Below are 26,694 nucleotides of genomic sequence, written 5' to 3' on the forward strand. Positions count from 1 at the left end.
CCGAATATCCGAATACCAATATCGGTATTCGTTGCCATCCCTATATATATATATATATATATATATATATATATATATATATATATATATATATATATATATATATATATATATATATATATATATATATATATATATATATATATATATATATATATATATATATATATATATATATATATATATATATATATATATATGTATATATATATATATTGATATTCATTCGCTTTTGTTTAAATGATTTGTAGATAATGCACGGTTTTGTAAAGTTATCGAAAAAGGGTTACAAACGCTTCATTATTTTTTCCGAATTCAATTGACGGTTAAGAATAAACAAATGTATGTGTTAACACCTTTCTAAATCAGGAACGTATTTTTGCGTGTTGGAACATTACGCATATATTCTGATAATTACAAACATGTCATTTTTCCGAAATATGAAAAGGTGTCTTTAATATTGAAGAAGACATAATACATAATTTTGTATCCTTATCGAAGTTTTACTAAAATTTAAGTTCTCATATTACTTTGCTCGTGTTTCAAAGAACAAATATGTACGGGTATCGCGAACAACAATAGCCAGAAATAAAGTGACACATAAAGTTATATCATTCAATAAGGCAGATATAGTTTGGATCTATATCGCATCGGAATTCGTCTACGGATTAGATTCACTGATACCAATGGTGGGAGCATATATGGCACCAGACTTCGTGTACGAGGTAAAATCGCTGAAACCCATGGTTAACGCCCACATCGCACCGTTATTCTTCTATGGGGGTAGATGCGCTGATACACAAATTAAGCGCCCTGGAAGATATATGTGTAAGATTGTCTTGTTTTCTACGTAAAGACAATACATGAGGACAACTCAAATGCGATTCTTGAGTTGATAAGTATGTGCGACTTTGATGCATCTGTAACAGTTTACATATTTACATAATAGCAAAGCCAACTTTTAATATATGTGCGTTTGTATTGTTCATATAAATAGTTTATAAGTCATATTGTCTCAATGAACGTCATGCAGGAAAAGTGCTGTGGTTTAATGAAACTTTCGTATAGTGCATGTCTTTTAGTCTCGCTTCGGGAAAATGGGGCTAAATGCACGTTCGAAATTTGTCATACCAGATTAGCCTGTGCGATCCTGCTAATTTTCCGATAGTTTGCGCTTAAACTGGATTTCCACTACAGAGGGACCTTCTTTAACGAAAAATGAAATAAAGGTCGACACAAAGCGGACTTCAAAGGCTAATCCGGAACGAAACTGTTCGCACATTCATTTTGCACCGGTTTCCGAGAGCGAGGCTTATTTTTAAATCCGTTTCTTTAGTATGTATGTCCAAAATGTCGAAAACACTACACGTGCGTTTTAGAAAGTTCGCGCATTTAAAATATGTTCTCGTGTTAATTGGTCAACAGCCATCTAAAAGCGTTTATTTTTGACACAAGTTGTTCCGAATGCACCAACGGTATACCGTAAGAAAAAAACACCACACAATGGAGAAATGTGCATGTCGCAGTTGTGTTTGCTCAAGAAGTAGATCATTATTTGTACAATACATTAGCCATGTCATGATATCATTGTAGAAGATTAAAATTCGATCGTAGATGATATGCGGCGTTCGTAGACCGGTGATTCTATCAGGCCAAGTTTGCAGTCCACAATAGCTGTGCGGTGGCAAAATTTTTATTAACCCATTTACGCCTAGCGTCTAGAAAAAAGGCCTTGGCAAACAGCGTAAACCCAGATGAGACGCCGCATCATGCGGCGTCTCATCTGGGTCTGCGCTGTTTGCTGAAAAGAATTTTTGTAAGAAATATTCTAAATATAGAAATAAATATACTAGACATCCCTAATTTTGGAAATAAATTGATCCAATTTTGAAGGATGGGAGAGTCCACTAGGCATAAATGGGTTAATAAAAGCAAAAGTTCACTTGCCTTGATACAAAGGAAGTATATATCATGTGAATTGTGGTAAAGGGTTTATTTAAACAATTGTTTCCTGTTCGTCTTTTGTAAAGCCACGTCAACGCACGGACGGCATCAATGGCTCGCAGACAAAGTTACAGTGTTGGCGGTTTTGTGGCAAATATTTCAGCTGCAAATCAATAGTGTACATATTGGATTTATAGAACCTTGCAAATTGAAGCAAATAATCTTTTACTTTTAATCGTGTATATTCAAATCAATTGGGTAGTGTCGAATAGGCGGAAATAATTGTATAGTTATACTATATCATGCGATATAGCATTTTAAATTAAGTGTATACAAAGTGGGGAAAGTAATTGATACGTTGTAATGACAGACTGATATAATTGCCGATTGAAATTGCTGTATTAAAATACGATTCAGTATTTTTTCGAAGGATTTGCACGTTACGTTGAAAGAATGAGACCAATAGACCGCTCATGTCTTCTGAACAAACAAAAGGGTAACATATATGCGCAATTAAGTAGTACAAGAGCTTAAATTTATCGACAATTTAAAAGAACGATACATGAAATTTATTAGCGCTTCGGGGAAAGTTGGAACTTAACGGAATAGTATTGTTTATTGCATCGCGGATGTGAATAAATTGATTGAAAATGAGCTTTTCGTAATAAACGAGAAAAGTTACTCAGTAAAATCTGAAAAAGTCTTCTTGTCAACAGAACCTTTCAAGAAAGATATGTGTTCTCAAATTTTGCACACAGGCACACTTTCCAAAAGGTTAATCGCAGGATTATTTTGTTTAAAAAGTTGTTTAAGCAGTCCATACACACCACTAGCTGGAATTACTACTTACGGTACTCTTGAAACGCTGTGATGCCCGTGGTTGTGGCAACAGGATCCGTCTCTCTCGGACATACGGACAAAAAGGACAACACGGAGCACAGAAAGTTACCCAGACCAATAAGTGAGTGCTTTCATTTATGATTATCAAACATGTTAACTGTAAGCACAGGATTTCACATTTCTTCTATTGTTAAACATAGGCTATTTCTGAAATACTGTCGTACATAACAAGTGAAATGGACAAGCATGCGAGGCGCAAACTTGTCATTGCGACTTAAGCAATCCATGTGAACGCTGTAACTAACTCTGACGTATTGTTTTCCATCCCATGTTTCAGTGTTCTGGAGCGTGAACGAGAAGACAGCGTACCGCCGGAACCACGTCGTGCAGATCCGGATGAACAAGCTGATGAGCGACATCGCCATGCAGCGTAACAGCGCCCGGAATTCCATTCGCTTCGAGGCGCACAAGTTCCGTATGAGGCGTAACCGCTTCTACAGTCACCCATTGGACAGCACGTCTGGATACTCGAAGCCGAGTGGAAGTCACATCGCGCCGCCCAACTGGCGACCACCGAGCGTGTGCAGCTTCAGTATACCCAATAGCTCTAAGAGTGATGATGCGGTTGACTCGAGCCGTGGCCCGCGAAAAGCTGTGTTGTCTCCAAGGAAACAGGGCATCATAACGCGGGCCACCAAACCGTCCGTGACGTTCTCTGCCTACCGGGACGCTCAGTGTAACGAGGACGATCGTGATGTAGAACCGGAAGTGACCTCCCTGGGCTCGGAAAAGAACGCGAAGCGCGATGCACTGTTCCGCAGCGTATCTGCTGTCCAACATCGGGAGATCCCGGATCTGCCCGGTCAGAGTCGTCAGCATAGCGCAATTCCGGCAGCGTGGACATGTGCTGACCCCAATCGGGCGCAAATTGTACGGGAACCTACACATAATATTGATTTAAAAGTGAACTGTTCCAGAACAGCGAGTGAACAGTTTAAACGCCGATCCGACCTCTATTTCGACCGAGCCAATGCCGCCTACCAACTCCGACAGGACCTCCGGAGGCGCGCGAAGCAGCGAAAGCAGGAGGTGCAGACGGCGTTATTCACACTGCATGACGCGCTGGTACAGGAGCGGGTGCAGTTTTTGAGGAGCACGGAGAGGGTGGTGGACTACTTGCGGCGAGTGGTAGAGATACAGCGAACGGAGCGGCCTGCGATGAACAAGTACACACGGGACGCTATCGTACAACAACTTCACATCTGAACATTAGCGAGGAAAGACTCTATACCAAGACGAACTATCGTGATTAATTTTCATGAAGATGTATTTTAAATTCCTGATTATGTTAACGACTCGTTAATCTTTAGCAATACTCATAAGATCTTACTGCCTCTCGGGAATTTTCTATCAGCTTCGACCTGCCGAGCTGATCTGTGTACGACATGCCACCACTACGAAGTCCTTTTTAACAATCGTCATTTTACCAGTTAAACGCACCTCGCAAGACAGTGTCCGTGCAATGGCTATAGACGAAAACACATCTTAAAACACTCTAATCGTGGAAATAGTATAGTCCTTAGTAGTGTCTACACAATCTTAAGAGCGGAGTTGCCGTTAGTTTTGGTGAAATCATAAAAGGAATAATAAAGGTAAAATCAGAACAATTTGTAGTGGATTTCAAATGATCAGCACGATGGGCGCACACAAACGCTCGAGTCGTCTATATGTGATTAACCAGACTTTGATTTGTGGAGGTCATGATAGATACTTAACTGTTGTGACATTTAACATTATGAAAACCTTCGGATTATAGAAAAGCATCATTTGTATTAATGTGTACCGATGGATAAATATATATGTGTAAAGTGAAAATGAAAACACATTTGTACACACAGATGTTAGACAAATATAGGTACAATTTACAGTACACTTTTATGTATAGACCAACGAGGATGGTAAATGTTTCCACATATTCTCCTTTATCTTTGTCACTTGCAAGTCATTGAATGTTTACAACACTTTAATTTACTCAATGTATAGTGATTCGCTTCTTTGTTAAAACAGAAATCGCGTTACTCATGGTAAAACAATGAAATTACCTAATTATAATATATATATGTTTAAATAGTAAAACATTTGTAATACCCTTGTGAAAGAAAATTACGGATCAATATGGAACATTCCTTGAAAGGAACTGTATATGCATTTAACAGCGTGAACTATTTTGTTTTCTTTTTGCAAAATTACATATATATGTTAATGTAACATGACAAAACATATATTAATACTATTTCTTATACGATATATGTGTATAAATGCTACTTTCACATGTATACTAATACTTAAATGTTTCCAACATTCATTAAATCATATCAGCAGGCGAAAAATGTGTATGGAAGAAATACAAAAGGTAGTTTAGATATTGATATTGTTACGATTGCTTATAGCAAACAATTGTCTTTTTTGTTGATTTTAATTCCACCTATGAACAAGTAGTTAATGTTTGATCATAATTTGTATTCAATACTTTCAAATGCATTTATTTCCATTTTCCTTCCACAAATAAAAATTTGATAGTATTTAATGAAATTTAATCAAAGATAAAGGATGTTTTGATAGGTGGTATGCATGATGTATGAACTTTAATTCTCAATAAAGGGCACGTCGGATAACGGAGTCTGTCAATATATTGGACACTCTGATATCCAAGTTGTATCTTATCAACTTAAAATGCGTTTTTTAGTTATGACTATTATTATCAAATATTTGAAGTACGAATCAATTTTACTCGTCAAGCGCGACACACGGAAATTGTATGCATAACTTAATTAAAAACACAAGTAAAATATAACCAGTGTTGGTGTTCTTTAAAAATCAAATTACTATTCAACATGAATCTGAAAATAAACTAGGAGAATTTCTATTTTTAAAGGGTCGTCCAACAGATTTTGGCATGCATTGAAGCTTGTCATTAAATGCTTTCAACAACCCTCAACAGGACTCGAACTACTGACCCCTGGAGTCCTGGAGTAAAATGTATCCCGCCTAGACCACTCGACCATCCATGCTCAAACTTTGAGCGGATGTATTTTTACCTATATAAGCAATCCTCTTAGTATCCCAAAATAAAACGAGAACAATAGAACTTTCCAAATTATTCAATCGTTTCTCGTCGCACGACGCTTTATAATTTTTAGGTTTTCAAATCATCAAAAGATGCATATAATAGATATCAAACATATCATAACTAAAACGAAAATTTGCGAATCTGAAATGACTTTTTTAATTTTGTCAATTTATCAAAACGTGAAATCTGTTGGACGGCCCCTTTATATCAGAGCTAATTGCTAAGTTCTGAGAAATATATTTCAAGTCACTACCGGAAATATAAGTCTATATAAGAAACTTTGGTGACTCGAAAGATATAATTATTACATAGAACTGGACGAAATATGTTCATAGACTGTGCTCATCATATATATTGTTTTATTTTCACAATTAGTTTTTACATTTATATGGTCTTAATTTTCTTTTTTTCCAAATTGAGTGTTCATGACACCGTTCTGAATCAAGCACACTCACGCATTGAAAAAGCCGTACTTTCATGAAGTTAAACACCATTCCATCAATTTGTTAAAACGGTTTCTCACGCTTTCTGTTAATTTTTGTGCTGGCGTAAAATATCTTTAAATTTATTTTTAAATTCTTATGAAGAACACGATTGTTTGGCGTTGACATTTTATCAAAATGTTATTGTCGGTCATTGAACCTGCTTCCGCCGCTTTTGAAATAGTATTAACAATTGGTTTATTGGTGGTATGAGTGTGTTCCTGATCTGTAAAATATGTAATAGAAAGCTATTTTAGGCTATTGAAGGTATTTGACGCCAACAATAACAGTTTTTGAGGTCATGCTGTTGTTGTTGTTGTTGTATATCTTCACCGCAAATGTAGACGAACCTCTATCAGATCTGTAGAGTTTAACAAAAGGATATCGTTCCCACCACGAGTATCGTGTAGTCCTCCACCTGTCTATGTACACTGTAGTATATATACAAATATGGTCTTTTCTTACAGTCTCAGAGCTTCTTCACTCAAACGCTAGGGTCAATCCGTATACATTCGGACAAAGGAAGAAATTCGGACTTTACATCCTGAATGCATTTTACGCAACACTAATTTTAGCCCCAGGCTTTCAGCGCCTACAGCGCTTTGATTATCTCTAAGATGTCATGTCTTTTTTGTTAATTTCCCCTAAACAACAAAAGCATAGTCAAACGTCAACGAGATAAAAAAAAAACATAAATCACATTATGTGTGTTTTTTAATTACCTCAGTTCAGAGTTGTTATTTATTGCCTGCTAACTATAAAAGTATTCCATGACGATTTTTGCATTTCTACTTCACTAAAAAGAGTGTTTTATTTCTGTTAAAAAGTGTCGGGAAACAATTTCCGCCTAAACTGGATTTTTGCTAAGAAGAGACTCTTTGAACACGAACAAAAAATTAAAATCGGAAAGTGTCGTCCCTGATTAGCCTGTGCGGACGACACTTTACGCACATGCATTAAAGCCCTTTTTGCACAGAGCACGGCCCATTTTAGACATTTCGCACATACCCACCGTTGGTAGCTTATCCATATTCAAATTCGATTGCAACAAAAGCCTAACGCTTATTGGACTTGCTCGCGAGCCTGTTTCATGGGACTAGTAATTGGTATCTATTAGGGAGTTATCAAGAACGCTCCCACCGTCGGTATTCGAACCAGTGACATCCCGATCGCTAGGTGGACACCATATCCACTACGTCACGGCGACCTCGAGGACGGTTTGGGCAGGACATTTATGAAAGTTTGCACACAACTACCATTGATAACATAAACATAATCAAGGTGCGAAAACGTGATAAAGTTTCTGCAGCGATCTTGCGTAGACAATTTAGTTCTATGAATTATATAATTTGCTTTCAAGCTTTTAATATGTCGAATTTTACACTAATACTGAGGTTATTTACGTCTTGATTAAATACATATTAACAAATTGGTACCCAAGCCGGATTGAGGTTATCAGGCTATCATTCACTGATATTATTAATGTGTTCCCCAATCTAGCATGAAATTATAAGGCATTCATAAAAACGTGTCTGCGATCAAGATCAGTACGTACATTGAATAGCGCATTATATGCCAATAATATACCTGGCACATGTGTTTTCAAGAGAAAGGGAAATTGCAGAGATTTTCTCGTACTGTTCAACATCAAAACTACCTGGAATATGTGTGTTTGGATTTTTACGTTTGTATGTTTTGACCAATAATGGAATCATGGACATTTCATGTTGTATTTATCATCTTGCCAGGTAAAACTACATACAATCTGTGTGTTTTTTTTTGTATTTTGTTCGTTTCGTTGTAAAGTAAATTTTTACAAAATCAAATTTGGCAATAGTTGATTATTGTTTATAAAAAAGCAAATAATCATCAACGATTATATCCTCAGCGTACAGATTAGAAGGCAGTGGACAATATTCATCAATTAATACAATAGTACAGGCGCATTATTTGTATATTAAACTTCGTGTTGATTTTCCTCTACTTTAAACACGAAAAAACGACCACAAATATTAAGAAGCTGTGAAATGAATCAACATGAATCAAACACAACAATTACCGTTCCCAATTCTTTAATCTACAATCCGTAAATTAGTTATCAAAAATTTAAAATATAGTTCGCTTAGTACTGTTTTTAAAGAATATATTGTCATATTGAGTTAGAATTATTGGTGCAAAATGCCAAATGGTTGTTTGTTGTCCTGTATTTGACTAATAGACAGCTCAGAAATGAAACGGGTTGCTTAATAACGTATTTGTCCCAAAGCGGCATAGATTAGATCTGGGCCGCTCTCTAGGAAAACGGGGCTTACTGCATTTACAAAGAGTGAGCAGGCTAATCTGGGACTGCACTTTACAGGCTAATATGGGACTGCACTTTACAGGCTAATCTGGGACTGCACTTTACAGGCTAATCTGGGACTGCACTTTACAGGCTAATCTGGGACTGCACTTTACAGGCTAATCTGGGACTGCACTTTACAGGCTAATCTGGGACTGCACTTTACAGGCTAATCTGGGACTTAAGGCAATCTGGGACTGCACTTTACAGGCTAATCTGGGACTGCACTTTACAGGCTAATCTGGGACTGCACTTTACAGGCTAATCTAATCTGGGACTGCACTTTACAGGCTAATCTGGGACTGCACTTTACAGGCTAATCTGGGACTGCACTTTACAGGCTAATCTGGGACTGCACTTTACAGGCTAATCTGGGACTGCACTTTACAGGCTAATCTGGGACTGCACTTACAGGCTAATCTGGGACTGCACTTTACAGGCTAATCTGGGACTGCACTTTACAGGCTAATCTGGGACTGCACTTTACAGGCTAATCTGGGACTGCACTTTACAGGCTAATCTGGGACTGCACTTTACAGGCTAATCTGGGACTGCACTTTACAGGCTAATCTGGGACTGCACTTTACAGGCTAATCTGGGACTGCACTTTACACACAGGAAATAAGCGAGGTTAAATTATGCCTGTATATGTTTTCATCGAAATGTCTGAGAAATACATTCCCGTTTTAACTACACTTTACATACACGCGTTCATCATAATACACACGTTAAAGCTCATCTACATAGGAATTTTCTTTGAATGTAAATAAACTGTCTTGAATGAAAGCCAAAGCATAGTCCATTGTGTGGGTAATTAATCACGTCTTAATCGCTAAGAAAACGGGATTGGGAATTCGTGGAGAACGCAAGGTAATCAGGCTGGTAAGTAATACATAATCGCAATGTACTCGTCTGCTCATAGTTTACTTCGTGATAAATCAAAGGAATTATTCATTTATACATCGTGATATGTAATCAAAGCGCCGAATGCGTTTAAGTTGTTTTTGAGTGAGATCACGATTTTTCCTTATGACGTCACTTTCTGGATCTACTCACACAATGTTTAACTAATACTTTGGTGTTTCGATTCAATCAAACTGCAAACTAAGAAAAAAATCCAGTATTTAATAACACTATTAAAAACTAACGGTACAGAATTCAACACAGATGAACTTTCATAAATCTTTATATTTTCTTCAGGCGTTATAAGCATTTGCAAAAAGGACGAAATTCGTTGTATAGACGGTTCGTGTGTGCCTGTCACCAAAGTGTTCGACGGGAGGAAAGACTGTCCCGACGGAAAATACGACGAACCGGAGGGTACAAAAATAAATTGTGTACAGTAAAAAATTATATTAAACAGCCTAACATAATATCGACAGTTCATCAACCTATATATGCATTGTTATATTTATGTTAACATTTCAGCCGGCAAATAAGAAAAATAGATTTATATAGATGTATAACATAGTAACGAGCAAAATATGACTTTCTTGCATTCGCTGTGTTCTTGTACTTATACGCTTGCTATAAAAGTGCATAAATAGAGGGATGTTTAAATACATTCATATACAGCACAAGCTTTTTTTCAAATACATTTATAAAATTAATAACTTACCAATACAGACTTACCGGGGTAATAATATATAAGATGTTAGCACGTATATCTTCTATATATGTATTTAATAATATATTTTATTTATTTATGTTGGCGAAATATTTGTCAATAATGTTCTAATTAACATTTCGAAGGCATTTTTTATTCATGTAGACTTTATTCATGATCAGAGTTCCGTCTTGTTACCATTCGACATAACGAATCACGAAGGGAAGATAAATAGCAGTAAATTTTCAAAGCACGATTGTTCACAATTGCTATCTTAAAGCCAATTTGAAAATATTAACATTTTATTAGTTTTAAAAATGCCTTACCTTTTGGATTCTATCGACTTTGGCCTTGAGTTTAAACTGTCAAACAGTGAATATAGGGTACTAAATAAACAATTGTGTAATTAAATACATATCTAAGTGGTAATGGGTTAAATACGTATCTAAGTGGTAAAGGGTTAAATACATATCTAAGTGACAAAGGGTTAAATACGTATCTAAGTGGTAAAGGGTTAAATACGTATCTAAGTGTTACAGGGTTAATACTTGTCAATGCTTATGGACGTATCTTCACTACAGTATGTAAACTGCATTACAATATAGAATAGAATGGGTACATTGTACTTAATTAAAATGTTTCGTTCTCCTATATAATACTAATCTCTCAAACACGTTTCTACATCGCATGCTCCAGATTTCCGCTTCATATGTGGCCCCATGGAGATAAACTGCGCAGACGGAAGGTGTATACCCAGGAAGAAGTTCTTTGACGGCGTCAATGACTGCGGAGATAATTCGGACGAAGGTCAAATGTCAAGAAAATATCATCATCATCAACACGTTATAATTTTGGAAGATGACAATGAGTCGAAACATGAACTTTGTGTAAAAAATGAATGTGCGAAGAAACATGATGGAAAGTTTCTTGGGGATTTAAATACTTTTTTAAATGTTGGCAATTTTTTTTGTCTAAGTCGATTCGGAAATTAAGGCGTCCATTTTATTCAGACATGGGAAACAGCCCTGACCATAAATTTGTAAATATATATATATATATATGTTAATTGATGGAATATCACGAATCGATACGCGATAAATTCATCAACAATTTACGTATTAGTAACACAGCGTTTAAAATACGCTGTTAACTTAAAAAGAATGAATGATATTATTATAAGTATTATTATTATTATTATTATCATCATCATCATCAATCATCATCATCATCATCATCATCATCATCATCATCATCATCATCATCATCATCATCATCATCATCATCATCATCATTACATTATTAAAGGGGCCTTTTCACGTTTGGGTAAATTGACAAAATTCAAAAAAGTTGTTTCAGATTCGCACATTTTCGTTTAAGTTATGATATTTGTGAGGAAACAGTAATACTGAACATTTACCATGCTCTTAAATAGCCATTGTATGCATTTTTGACGATTTAAAAGCCCGAAAATTATAAAGCGTTGCAACGCGAAACGAATTAATAATTTGGAAAGTTCTGTTGTTGTCGTTATATTTTGTGAAACTACGAGGATTGCTTATATAAAGTATAAAATGCGTCAGACTTGTATTCGGAAGAATGGCCGAGTGGTCTAAGTGGTAGATTTTCTACTCCAGGACTGCAGGGGGTCAGTGGTTCGAGCCCTACTGAGGGTTACCTTTTTTCGTTTTTTTATTTTATTCTTGATTTTTTACTAGAGCTTTTTGTATCCAATGTTTACATTTATCAATATAAAGCATTTAATGACAAACTTCAACACATGCCAACATCTGTGAAAAGGCCCCTTTACAAAATTACTATCTTTCAGTGGGAGACCCATGTCCGTTTCCCCAATTCACGTGCTCCAGTTCTTCAAAGACGTGCATTGACGTCATCAATTTGTATGACGACGTAAGCGACTGTCCCGACGCGTCCGACGAACGTTAGTATAATTTTGCGTATTCTATACGAAATCGCCTTTATTTGAGCCTCGCTGTTGAAAAACGAGGCTTCATACATGTGCGTAAATTGTCGTTCCACATAAGCCTTCCGCACAGGCTAATCAGTGAAGACACTTATCGCTGTTGTGGAATTTTTCGTTTTAAGGAAGTCTAGAGAAAATCCAGTTCATGCGTAAAGTGTTGTCCCTGTTTAGCCTGTTCAATCTTTGACGACACTTGATGGCATACATGAAGCTCCCTTTTCTAAGAGCGTACATGGATAACACATGGAAAAGTGAATGTAACACAGCTGCTGTGTAAACAGCATACATATCAGTATTGAAACCAGTAGTGTTAGAATTTGTTTGCTAATAAAAATAGCCGTGTAAGCTCTCTGTCCATCATTTGTCTACTGATAGTGAAGGTAATAGGAAGCACGTGCGGGGAGGGCGAGGAGTGCGACGGAAACTGCACGTGCGAACGATTCTTAAACAACTCCGTCTGTTTGAACAACACGTGCTCGTGCGGCGTGGGGTACAAGATGGCGGCGGTGCAGAGACAGAAACGCTGCGTTCCAAGTAAGTGGACGGATATAATGTTTGCAACATGTACGTTAAATACAAGTGGATAAACGGCGGGAAACGGTAGCGACAAAGCAAATATTGCATTTATGATATGGAAAGGTTTTCATTATCTAATGCTCACATTAATTGTGAGCTCGTGATAATTTACACATGCGCATGAGATGTTCGTTTCCTTCTATAGTGTTTGACGTCAGCCACTCGCTTGTTGAATGGTTATGTGCAGTTTATATATTATTTTACTTATTAACAAATATGCTTTATTTATCATGCTACACTTTGTAGTCCGTTTCAATAAAATGTGTAAATAAATATATATTTAAAAAAGATAAAGCTTAAACCATATACTTATTCCTGAACTTTGAAAACCAAATTGTACGCCAGCCTAGACCAGTCTTAAGATAACCAACTGCGGAGAAAGAAAGTTCTAACTATAATACCAATATTTACTAATATAATACTGTTCCGTGTTCTGTATTATTTTTACGAATTAGGTTTTCAAGTTTACTAAATCAATTATTATTAAGTAAATGATACCCAGCAAACATATGACGTTTAATAGACGTTGAAAAGACGTTGTACCCTGACGTTGAATGACGGTTGAGTTTTGGTTGTAAATGAAAGTTTTTTAAGACGTCATTTTATGACGTTGATTCAACGTCATGTTACAACCAAAATTTAACCATTTTTCGACCAAAATCCATCCATTTTACAACCACTTTGCAACCAAACTTCAACCACTTTGCACCCAAAATTCAACTTTGCAACGTTAAAATGTATGGTTCGCTTAACGTTCCCGAAGCGTTGCGGAATAACGTTATCATTTAACCTAAAACGAACCTAAATCTAATTTTAATATTGAGGTTAAAAACCAACACATCTTTATTCTACACAAGTCTATTGCATGAATGTAATTTATACAAATACATATCATCGCATTGTTGTTCTTTTTTGTCTTGAATCCGGATCTCTTCGGGTGTCTTCCCAGTAGTCCTGGAAGTACAAAAAAATATCAGAATGACCGACTGTTCTTTTTTTAAAGGGATCTTTTCACGGTTTGGTAAATTGACAAAATTGAAAAAAGTTGTTTCAGATTCGCAAATTTTCGGTTTAGTTATGATATTTGTGAGGAAACAGTATTACTGAACATTTTCCATGGTCTAATATAGCCATTATATGCATCTTTTGACAATTTAAAAACCTAAAAATTATAAAGCGTTACAACGCGAAACGATTGAATAATTTGGAGAGTTCTGTTGTTGTCGTTTAAATTTGTGAAACTACGAAAATTGCTTATATAAAGTATAAAATAAGCTTGTTATGTAAGCTTGGCAGGAAAGCTCAGTTGGCTAATGCGTTTTTACTTCAGGATTCTGGGGGGTCACTGGTTCGAGACGTGCTGCGGGCTACTTTTTTTTCCTTTTTTAAATTTTATTTTTGATTTTTTACTGGAGTTTTTAAAATTAAATGTTTACATTAATCAATATAAAGCATTTAATGACAAACTTCAAAACATGCCAAAATCTGTGAAAAGGCCCCTTTAAATAAAACGGAGAAAAAATGACAAGACATACATTTACTGCATGAATAACACCGATAAAACACACATATATGCGTCATCTTGAACATATATACACATATATGAAACCGAATTTTTTATCATACATGGTAAAATAATCAAGCATTATAACATCTTTAAATTTGATAATGTATTTTATGACTGTATCAATTCATAACTAAATTTGAAATTAACCTACACGATCATTATTTTAATCATGTCATGCCCAACAAACACTTTTTATAAACTACATTTTACATAATTATATATTTCAATTTTATAATTTAATAAAAGTAATAATTGAGGTTAAGATAACATTTTAAATTTTATTTCTTTTTCAATTAACGGTGAATTCGGATCTACTTATAAGCGTATTTTGTAAAAACAACAACAAAAAACGTCAAATCCTTTATGAAAACATATTTAATGTACATGTTTATATTGTGTGATTTTTACACGTTCTTATAACGTTCTGCAAGGAATGTAACGTTAAAATTTGGTTTCCCGATAGCATTCACAACACAAGTTACGAAAACTGATATTTTGATTTTTGTTACAACGTTTTGAAAACGTTCTGGGAACGTTCTGTGAGATCATAACCTATAAAGCGTAACGTTATTTGAACGTTACATGACAGTTGGGTAGACATTTCTTCAACATAGTTATTTTATGACCAAAAACAACGTCGTATAGACGTCTTTTCCCGACGTTGTTTAAACGTCGCCATTCTAACGTTGAATCAACGTTGTATTTTGGTTGCCGACGTCGCGACCGAAATTCAATCAATATTCGACGTTTATTCAACGTCGGGTGTTTGCTGGGTATTTTCTATACAATCATGGATGAAACAAAATATGTTCGTCTTATTATAACATATACATATACAATTATTTTTATCTAACTAAAGGAGTCTTGGGTGACGGATGTGACTCGGACCACGCATGTGCACTGGTGATACCGAACTCGCAGTGTCTGGACGGCGCATGCGCGTGTCTAACAGATCGTCTGCCAAGTCTGAACAACATGTGCAAACCCGGTAAAGTATCAACGTACCTTTGTGTTTTGAACAGACACCATCTCAAAACGCACTGGCTGTTAGGTGACCATTCATCTTTATTGTATATTCCTCTGTAAGACGTGGAGCTGTTTTCACAATCAATCGATGCAACGAGTTTCGTAGTACATGTGATGGTTCACATATATTAAGGTCGAAAAAAGTGTTTATGACTGTAGTAAACTAAATACACAATAAATTGCGTGATCTTCAGCAAAAAAGGAAAACGAATTTCCTTGATTTCAAGCCGCGTGTATTACTTCTTCAACTGTGTAAACATTAAACCGACTATTATGCAATTGTGTTGCAGCGTACCTCGGCGACGCTTGTCAATCAAGCGCCGACTGCGCCGCCACCAACACCAGCAGTGTCTGCTCCGAGGCGGGCGCATGCGTCTGTCCGCCTGCGTACTTCCGGCGGGACAACTCGAGCCAGTGTGAGCCAAGTAAGGAACCAGACAACGTCTCGCGAAAGGCACGACCCATATTTGCAAAGCTGCGTACGGAAATAAAACTGCGCAAATTCATTTTTTACTTGCTTGCTTTTTGTGTGTATTGATGTTTATATTTGCAACAAGACATAAACGCGATTTAGCAACTTAAACATGAATTTCTGAAAGTGTCGTATGTTTGTAATAATACTGACAACACCATCGCGGCTGTTATTCCTTACGAAGCTTTTAACTTAAGTAGTACTTCAGATCTCGTTTTTATAAGAAATATATTTTCCGCTTACACAAAGGTAGATTATTTATCCTGTGAGCAATATTTATTTAAAGGTTTTCTAAGGAGCTTTATGAATAACAGCCTCGTTGGCGTTTAATAACTTTTACCTGAGTATTAATTAATTAATTAATTAAACAAGTTCCGTGTATCTATCACGTGTGACAAGTAGGCTTTTCAAAAGCAGGTATCTTTGTTAGGAAAAACGTTAATAACGTACAATGATTGATAGTGTCTGTATATTTGTTAGTTGCAATCATCCAACTCTTGCTAAAGACCCTCCGTGTCGCTGTAGGCTGTACGTAGGAACTGATAAAATCTCAACGCATTCAAGAATAACTGGGCATCATGCATTTGCGTAAAGTGTCGTCCCAGATAAGCCTGTGCAGTCCGCACAGGGTAATCAGGGAGTCCACTTTTTGCCTAAATTGGATTTTTGCTAAGAAGAGACTACATTTAAACGAAAAATGTCATAAAATCGGAAAGTGTCGTCCCTGATTAGCCTGTGCGAACTGCACAGGCTAATCTGGGACGACACTTTACGCACATGCATTTTGTCAAGTTTTCTCAGAACGCGACTCAAACCTCAACGCACTCAAGAAGAACTAGTATATTCGTGATCTTGTTCATTCATTTTCAGGACGTATTGGTGATGTGTGTACAAATTCAACAGACTGTCGCAATTTTACCGAACATAGTGATTGTGTTAACCATGCATGCAAATGTGTTAGCGGATATAAGCACAACATTTCCAATGGTTTGTGTGACATCATTCAATATGGCGATGCGTGCAGCGACGCAAGCGACTGTGCCGACCTAAACAACGCTGAGTGCGCACGTGGTAATTGCTCTTGCGTGGTAGGATATCGGTTGAATGACACCGGAAACGCCTGCGTTCGCAGACGATTGTTCGATGATTGCGACAATCAAATTGATTGCTTGACAGCGATAAATTACTCAGTATGTTCTAATAGTTCATGTGAGTGCGATTCAAACTTACTCGCAGATGTTGAAGCAAATGAATGTCGTCCTCGGAAAATTTCGGACACATGTGAAGGAGATACGGACTGCGAATCTTTCGTTTCCAAATCGATATGCCTCAACGGCACGTGCTCGTGTCATCCGGGCTACAAATCAGCGACTTCCGGAAGCGCATGCGTGCCTAGGGCGGTCGGTGATCCGTGCAATGCCGACGAAGACTGTCGGCTCGTCGGGAACGGCGAATGCAACGAAACTTGTACTTGTGAGTCCGGATACCTAGCCGATAGTAACAATTCAGAATGTGTAAAACGTAAGTAGAAATTGCTCTCTAAATAATAATCATAAACAACTATCAACCGGATATAAAAAGAGTCAAAGAACAAAAAATTACTTCGTTGATATTGAATGTTGAATGTGAACACAAGGGTCTGCTAGTGTTGTGTATTCGTAAGGTTGTTACTGGTTGAGCTTCAAACAACCAAACACGAACGTTTTCTGTAACAATAGTCAACATGTATTGCATTGGTAAAATACAGACTTAAAATATGCGCATGTATCTTCACCCCAACCCCGACCCACATTTTTACGGACGTAAAAAATGTGACGATTTCCAATTTTAATATTATTTTGACACCAACAATTCTTATTTCAGGTAGACTGAACATGACATGTGAAGAGGATTCCGACTGCTTTAATGCTGTGCTGGACAGTATTTGCTCGAATCGTTCCTGCATCTGCAAATCTGGTATGAAGGCAGCGAACAATAACAATGAATGCGAGGTGCGAAATATATTCGACATCTGTGGAATTGACTCCGACTGTTTTGACGCTGTTAAACACACGTCATGTTGGAACGGAACTTGTCGCTGCGACGTTGGGTACATACAAGACATGAACGCATCCGCGTGCAGTAGACGTCACATCGGTGACGTGTGTGATGTCGATGACGATTGTTTCATGTCAGTGAACGGAAGCGTCTGTGAGAACGGAACATGTAAATGCGACGTTGGATTTAGGACGTCACTCTCCCCCGTGTCTCAGTGTATACGGAACGCCATCGGGGACACATGTCAGCGCAACGCGGACTGTGATAGCGTTTTGAACGGAAGCTACTGCAATACAGGCGCGTGCGCGTGCGCGTTAGGTTATCTTCCAAGCGACCAGAAAACCATGTGTCTCATGCGAAAGATTTTCGATAGAACGTGCCAGAATACTAACGATTGTTCCGCGGTGATCCCAAACAGTATTTGCACTAGCAAACAATGCTTATGCTCCGCGGGATTCTACCCGTTCGCCGACAACCGAACTTGTACGAAGTTTAAAATCGGTGACCGAAATTGCAAGACTATCCTCGACTGCAAGAATGCAGTACCCTGGAGTACCTGTGAAAAGGGGGAGTGTGTTTGCGACATTGGATACATGGCGGTCAACAATCTAACAGAATGCAGAAAACGTAGGTGGCTTTATAATTATCTTTACGACACAAAAATACCTAGAAATTAATAATTTCATTGATTTCGAGATCATATTTAATATTTATTAGTTCTTAAAGCATCTTCGGGTAGCATTTTCTCTATTTTTCTACACACGTGTAAAGCATATGAAATGATTATGGATTCTTATAAGTGCAAGGACTTTGATTGGCCTCAGTACATACTGAAGAAAATAATTACACTGCATATCAGTGGCTTAATTTTACGTAAGTCCGATGAAAACTTGCTATGAAGAATAAGTTTTCAACGTTCATATCTGTAGATAATAAAATCTTATTTTTCCCATGCGTTTAACTATAAAGTACGATTTGTGAAAAATATCCTAAAAACACTTTTTCAGACGATTTGCAGGCTTTAAGATTCCATGCTTTAATGTTACAGCATTACAGTTCGTTTCAAACGTGCAATCATATTTTGAGTCTATCAAATTAGGGATTAATGGAGACGCATGTTCGAAAGACATCGATTGCCCAATCCTTCGGAGCCGATGTTACAACGGCACATGCGCCTGTGAACAAGGGTTCGAGCTACATCCGGACTCGACCAAATGTGCGCAGAGTAAGTCCTTTCTTAGTTTCGATTAATTTCCTTCTCCAATTCTTCTATGAGTTTTCCAATATCTTCGGTCATCACGTTAAATGCATAAACTTCAAGATGTAGAGAATTGCCGCGTGTTAAGCTGTCCAAAGGACTGTCGTGTGTCGTAGTCCTAAAATTTACCAAGAGCTAGTTTGACTTTTTGCGTTTTGGACATAGAGCTGCTTAGTGAAGCAATACAGAGTTTAAAGTTGAAATATCCATTTAGCTGACATGCTTATTATGAACATGTTCTATTTTTCCTTGAGTTTTATCAATAATAATGTAATTATCACGCACCAATTAATAATACAATTTTCCAATCGAAAGTGAATTCTGAATTTAACTGGTTTAATTCATATTTTCAAAATGGTAAGAAAAATCCTTGAACATTTCAATTTTCAGAGCCCCGAAAGCTCCTAGACATCTGCTCATTCCAGGAGCAGTGTCGTCGTCTAGACAACAACAGTATCTGCGGCAACCTGCACGGGAACCTGCGCGTCACTTCCTGCGTCTGTGTACATGGACACTGGGACCGTAAAGACACGGGCACTTGTTATGGTACGTGAAAAACAGAAATTAGACCTTCAGGTTTTTTCACTTATCGTATCATTTCTGTTTGTGCATATATGAGATTATTCCACTTAATTAAAGTGCGTAAAATGTCGTCCCATATTAGCCTGCGCAGTCCGCACAGGCTAATCAAGGAAGACCATCTCCGCTTAAATTGTAATTCGCCAAGAAGAGACTTTATTAAAACGAAACAAACCATAAAAGCAGGAAGTGTCGTCCCTGATTAGCCTGTGCGGATTGCAGAGGCTTATCTGGGACGACACTTTATGCACAGTGCTTTAGAAATGTACAATGCATGCTCTCATTTTATATTGTCACCTCACTTTCGGGTTTTGGTAAGTGACGTTAATCACCTGGTCTAGCCGACCCCGAGTCTACAAATGTACCCTTTATCTGATCAGTTCTCTACCGGAAGTCCCCATACTACTCTCACACCTCTAACACTCCAACAAAGATGCATCACAAAGTGTTTCACCTGTAACCACCGGTTATTCAACACTGTGTGTTGGTCGATCATAAAATTTTATATAATGTATAGTTGGAAGCAATCTTTTTCTCAGAATGGTGTTAGTATGTCCATTCATGTCCCAATTCAGTGTTGATCTCATACAAATTATCTCATATTTTCGAGACTCAGTTAAAACAAGAACACAAACTCGAATGAATTTAATATTTATTAGTTCAGAAGATGTGACACGATCATAAAATTAAGGATCAATAGAACTTTCAATTACAAATAGACAATAATTTTTCATACAAATGACCTTTATTTCAAATTAAATCAAATTGATCAAATAAATAATAAAAGATCAATAAAACTTACAAACTCAAATATCCAAGACATTAAAAAAAAATGACACTAATTTTAAATCAAATCAATTTAAACAATGAAATGAATAAGCTCAATAGCTTAAATAAATCAATTCCGCCAAAAACCCGCCAAACAAAACATTGGCAAAATAAAAGACAACGTACATGCAAGCAAATTAAATGACATCACAATGCAAACTAAACATATTTATAAATGAATTCTCACTTACATAACTGCTTTACATCCTCAGAAAAAACTGAAATATATACGAAATCATGTATGTTACAATATAAATTTTCTTCATAACAATTTAGATTTGAACATCAATGAACCTAATACTACCAAAAGTCAATAGTGATGCTGCCATCACAAGTGCAAAGATCTGAAGGAATAACATAGTCAATAGTGATGCTGCCATCACAAGCGCAAAGATCTGAAGGAATAACGTAGACAATAGTGATGCTGGCATCACAAGTGCAAAGATCTTAAGGAATAACATACACTCTCTTCAAGCCCCTTCTAAAAGAATGTGTTGAAAACTTATCAGCATCTAAACCTATTTCAGTAATACATTTTCTTAATTTCTTTTGAAATAAATAGTATGTAATGACCAAACCATTAGGAACAGAACATAACAGAACATATGTTTTATTATGACTTGCACAATGTACATCGTCAATATAGCAAAACAAACAAAGCATAATTAAGAACATTCATGTCACGGTAATCATATATTTTCATATATTTTCAGTAACTACAGTTTACCTGTATATACGGTATTCCTGGTCTTTATTATAAAACTTATTACATTTGATTGTGATATACATACATATTATGTTATTCAAACTGTTAAAGTATGTGTCCTTGTTTTACGAGGATGAACTTACATTTAACAATGAGTTTCTTTTATTTAATGCGTATTTAATAAAAAAAGAAATTTTAATTAATTTGGTTTTGTTATCAATGCCCAACATTTCCAAAAATTTAAACATCGATGGGCGTTGGTATTTATACTTTGGTACATATTTTTTGCGTATCTCCTCTAAAAATTGGACATATAAGCATAAAATATTCATCTTCAATATCATGTGAATTACAAAATAAACAATAACGCTGATCCCTAGCAATTCTATTTCTACCATATCTACCGGTTTGTATTCTTAGTGGGTGAACCGATAGTCTTAGCCTACAGAAAAACATTCTTAGGCTGCTAGGTAGTAAATCGAGGTATGATTCGTAATGCAAATTGTTTTTTGAAATGTACATAAGTAGTAAGAACATGGTTTGTCTGCATGCTCTGGGACCATTCCTGAATAAAATTGTCAATGATACGTTGTTTAAAAATACAAATAAATGATTTAAAATCGACATTTTCAGCGTCTTCAAAAATATAAGAGAAACCATGATTGCTTAGCAATAACTTAACATTATATACCCAATTTTGTAAGCCAGCCTTACAATCTGCTTTGGCCTGCTCGTAAACCTTTTTAATAATAATATTATCTGTATGTATAATTTTACTCCGGTATTTAATAATTGTGTATACCCTGTAATGAACAGAGTGTATCGACCTAACTCCCCATATACGCCCGCATTAGATGTATTAGCTTTAAGTTTTAAAATACATTTGAAAATTTTAGATGTATTCTCTCTACTTCTTTTGATTGCGTAAATCTCCATACCTTTGATGAATATTTAAGTATGGAGCCAACAAATATATCGAAAAATGGACACAGTATCTTTGTCTTTAGATTGTTCTTTTTACAATGTTGCAATAGTACGTTTAATGCCTTATTTGCTTTACCTGCTAAATATTCTTGATTCAGCTTAAAACTACCTGTGTAGTTGAAAACAGTGCCAAGATAATTAAAATCGTCTACAACAGTTTATTCTTTGCCATCAAATTCCATTTTTCATTTGACAATAGTCTGCCCCTCTTCCTGAAAACCATAATTTTAGTTTTGTCTGTGTTGACAGTAAGTCCCCATGTTTTACGATAAGAGTGCAAAAGATTAAAATTGGTTTGCAATTCATCTGGCGATTTCGCAAACATCGCAATATCGTCTGCAAAAAAGTAAAAGCATTAACACAATATCGTCAAATAATAATCCCGAAGTAGGTTCATTTTGCAAATAAAGTTCAAGGTCATTAACAAAGAATGAAAACAAGATCGGCGAGATTACCTCCCCCTGCCTTAAACCAACTGCATATTCAAAAAAATCGGAAAAGGTGTTACATGATTTTACACATTATTTTACTTTATTATATATATCACGTATGATTCTTAATAATTTACCTTGGATTCCTGATCTGTACATTTTCAGCCAAAGGACATTTCGATAAATTGAGTCAAAGCATTTAAACATGTCCACAAAAATAACATAAAGACGTTTATTATGATTAAAGGGGCCTTTTCACAGATTTTGGCATTTTTTAACTTATTCATTAAATGCTTTATATCGATAAATGTAAACATTGGAGCGTAAAAGCTCCAGTAAAAAATCAAGAATAAAATTAAAAAAAGGAAAAGAACATTGCCCGGACCAGGTTTTGAACCACTGACCCCTGGAGTCCTGCCAGAGTCCTGAAGTAAAAACGTTTTAGCCTACTGAGCTATTCCGCCGAGTACATGTACTCAAAGTATTTTATACCTTATATAAGCAATCTTCGTAGTTTCACAAAATTTAACGACAAAAACAGAACTCTCCAAATTATTCAATCGTTTCGCGTTGCAACGCTTTATAATTTTTAGGTTTTAAAATCGTCAAAAGATGCATATAATGGCTATATTAGACCATGGTAAATGTTCAGTATTACTGTTTCCTCACAAATATCATAACTTAAACGAAAATTTGCGAATCTGAAACAACTTTTTTCAATTTTGTCAATTTACCAAAGCGTGAAAAGATCCCTTTAATATAATTTTGGATTACTGACAAAAGTATAAAAACGGCATCCACGGTTGATCTCCCTTTCCGAAATTCTAACTGAGCGTCCGAAATGATATTGTTTTGATTACAAAAAGATTCAATTCGCTTGTCTATTACAGTGGTAAATAGCTTAAACAAACAGCTTACAAGTATTACACCTTGGTACCATTTTCAGTATCCCCCTTTTTGCGAATTGGCACAATTACCCCCTCGGTCCACTTATCAGGAAAATACGCCGAGTTTAAAATAGCATTAAATATATCACACAGATGAGATCCGAAAATATACACGCTTTCCATGAAATACTCATTCAGCAAATTATCATAGACACATGCTTTACGTGATTTCAAAAACCTAACGGCATTTAAAATTTCGTCAGTGGTGATAGGTTTATCAAACTCTGGGAACGGGACATCACAGTTATTAAAATTGTGTGAGTGACAAAACTGCTCTGCCTCGTCATTTGAACATTGTGAAATTTCATTACTAAGGGTCGAGAAATAGTTATAAAAATCATCATTAGAAATTGTGTTACTTTTTCTATTGTTATTATGTTTAAAATGCTTCCAAAAATCCCTAGGTTTGGTGTGCTTTAATTTCTCTAATTCACAAAGTTTATTATTTTCAAATAATCGTTTCTTTTTATTAATTACAGATTTATAATTTGCTTTGTGTGCGCAAAGTAAAAGTCTTCTCTCTGATGTTTTACACCTATTAAAATTGTTCAGAGCTTATAAATATATACTTTTTGATTGAGCACACTCATAATCGAACCAGTCCGCATTCTTAACATGCGCTTCGTCGTTATAAGAAACATTTTTATGTACAGTATGGTTCAAAAACAACGGATCGGCTACTTCACGCATAATTGCTGTAAAAGAGTTCAGCAGTGTATTTATAGACTCCCTGTTTTGTAGGCTATTACTATGACTTAAGGTCAAGTTATTAAGTTCGGTAAGTCGACTAATAATAGCACTTCTGAATTTATCCCGTTTAGATAGATCCCATTTTATGTTCACATACTTTTCATATATCTCTTTCGGATGATCAAAATTCACATGTATCGAAAAAATAATTGGTGTATGGTCGCTATATACGTTAAGATCTTGTACCGTAAAACTATTAATAAGCGAAAAATTGCATTATTCTGTGAGCCGATAGTCAATTAACGACGCGCCTTGTTGCGATATAAATGTAAACTTGTCTGTGTCGGGAAATCTACCGTTAAGAATGCGTGTACTGGTTGATTGACAAAGGTCAATAAGTTTAACACCATAGTTGTTTACAATATTATCGGGTGAGGCCCGGTACAGTGGTTCATCTGCAATATAATCGATATGATCAATACAATTAGTCATTCTATCATGAATAATATAATCACATTTAGAGCCTACGCGACTATTAAAATCTCCAACTACATAAACATATCCTAATGGGTCGTATAAATTAAAATCTGATTCTAAAACATCAAATATATCAACATTAAAAATATTGAACGCTGGAGAATCTTCACACCATACGTAAACACCACATACATAAGCATCTTTGTCAATATGAAAAACATCCTTATCCAATTTAATCCATATAACAGTGTCTAAATAGTTCCTAATAATTTCAACACCGTGAGAAATTGCATCCTTTATATAAAGAACAGTTCCACCATTCGAGCGCTTCGCATTGCAATTTTGGAATTTTCTGAAGAAATTGAAAGATTTATATCCGGGTATATCAACGTCGCTAGAGTCAGAAGTCCACGTTTCGTACTGAAAAATTATGTCATGGTTAGATATAAGGTTAGATATAAGGTTAGAAAAATCTACGCTGCCTCAGTAATCCCATGCACATTCCATGATAGTATGCGCAGCTCACCCCCCTCGCATTCCTAGTCCCGAACTGGCTTCCCGTCGACAAACAACGTGTCGTAGGCGATCCAAGCTGTTTTACCTTTGCTGTGGGAGGCAAAGTAAAAAAATACATGTCTGTAATGCCAATAAGCGTTCATAAGCTGCCACTGGACATAACCTTTTATCTTCTAATCTCAGTAAAGGAGTAATTATCTCCCTTTCTCCAAACTGAATAGTCTTTGACCTGTTAAAATGTACTAAAATGTAATCTTTATGAAACTGAATATTCTCCGTGCTTAAAAATTTTCCTGATTCAATATCAGAAGATGAAGTTGGTACTTGATTAGACTTTCTTGCACATAAGAAAAAGGCGAATAGAAATAAACACCAATATACAATATTTTCCGGGTTGGAAAAATCTAAAATGACAAATATACGTAATAAAATCTAGTGTCATAGGTTCAGCACGTTTCACAGTCCAAGGATTTAATCTTGATAAACTCCTTAATAATAAATAAAGTAAAGAGCCATTAATGTGATCTATATTATAACCTATATACAAATGCATTGTTTTCACTCCACTGACATAATTCCTTATACTATCAATAGACTTAAATGATCTACTAAGAAATTCACAGTACAACTGTAAAGTTGCAGTGGACGTCGGTAAAAACACAGTTTAAAACATAGACAGAATAAAATAAAAGACTCCCACTGTATTCGCAAATTCTGGTTTGTTCCATCAGCAAAATCTGACTTAAGGGATTTTGTTAGGTCCGTTCTCAATACTCCCAATTGTGACTCTGAAACAAATTAAACTACCAGTCAGCATGTAATCTAAATAAATCTTCATAGACGCTTACATCCACCAAAGGAGAGATATGAGAAACCTTATAAAAAAACTCCCTTCTATACATCAAATCCAAATCCCACCTTGATAGGCAATCTGAAATACGATTGTCATTTGAGCTAAGATGCTCAGCCCTGATCTGGAACTCATTCACAGCAGCAATGAAACATATTTCACGTAAACATTGCTGTTAAAATACACTTTTCGCCTTCCATGAATTAATGACTATACAAACTGCTTGATTATCACAAAATATAATAACCCTTTTTCCTTTTAATTCCTTACTCCATAACTTTAAAGACACTACTACTGTAAGCAATTCCAAACAAGTAATACTCAATTTTTTATTTAAAATAAACCATGGAAAGGTACTATGAAAAAAATTATTTCCACAAATACCTCCATAACCAGTTAAGCAACTATCCGAACTGAATACTGAAT

At 35.9% G+C, this 26,694-nt stretch overlaps 2 protein-coding genes across 2 annotated transcripts in view; both read left to right on the forward strand.

Annotated features, from left to right (window-relative positions):
* Positions 1-1,816: 1,816 nt before the first annotated feature.
* Positions 1,817-5,459, forward strand: LOC127881409 (uncharacterized). Its single transcript, XM_052429277.1, has 2 exons — positions 1,817-2,905; positions 3,122-5,459. The coding sequence occupies exons 1-2, from the start codon at positions 2,815-2,817 to the stop codon at positions 4,048-4,050; spliced, it is 1,020 nt and encodes a 339-aa protein (XP_052285237.1). The 5' UTR covers positions 1,817-2,814; the 3' UTR covers positions 4,051-5,459.
* Positions 5,460-7,966: 2,507 nt separating this feature from the next.
* LOC127881399 (multiple epidermal growth factor-like domains protein 6) overlaps positions 7,967-26,694 on the forward strand; it is a 33,827-nt gene continuing 15,099 nt past the window's right edge. The window contains exons 1-11 of the mRNA XM_052429201.1: positions 7,967-8,144; positions 9,938-10,057; positions 11,040-11,150; positions 12,169-12,282; positions 12,700-12,858; positions 15,327-15,455; positions 15,784-15,918; positions 16,836-17,486; positions 17,829-18,629; positions 19,102-19,227; positions 19,651-19,806. Coding sequence (XP_052285161.1) covers positions 8,102-8,144; positions 9,938-10,057; positions 11,040-11,150; positions 12,169-12,282; positions 12,700-12,858; positions 15,327-15,455; positions 15,784-15,918; positions 16,836-17,486; positions 17,829-18,629; positions 19,102-19,227; positions 19,651-19,806 — 2,545 coding nt within the window. The 5' untranslated portion in view covers positions 7,967-8,101. The remainder of the gene's footprint in view (positions 8,145-9,937; positions 10,058-11,039; positions 11,151-12,168; positions 12,283-12,699; positions 12,859-15,326; positions 15,456-15,783; positions 15,919-16,835; positions 17,487-17,828; positions 18,630-19,101; positions 19,228-19,650; positions 19,807-26,694) is intronic.

The sequence above is a fragment of the Dreissena polymorpha genome, chromosome 5, assembly GCF_020536995.1.
Source record: "Dreissena polymorpha isolate Duluth1 chromosome 5, UMN_Dpol_1.0, whole genome shotgun sequence".
Classification (NCBI taxonomy): domain Eukaryota; kingdom Metazoa; phylum Mollusca; class Bivalvia; order Myida; family Dreissenidae; genus Dreissena; species Dreissena polymorpha.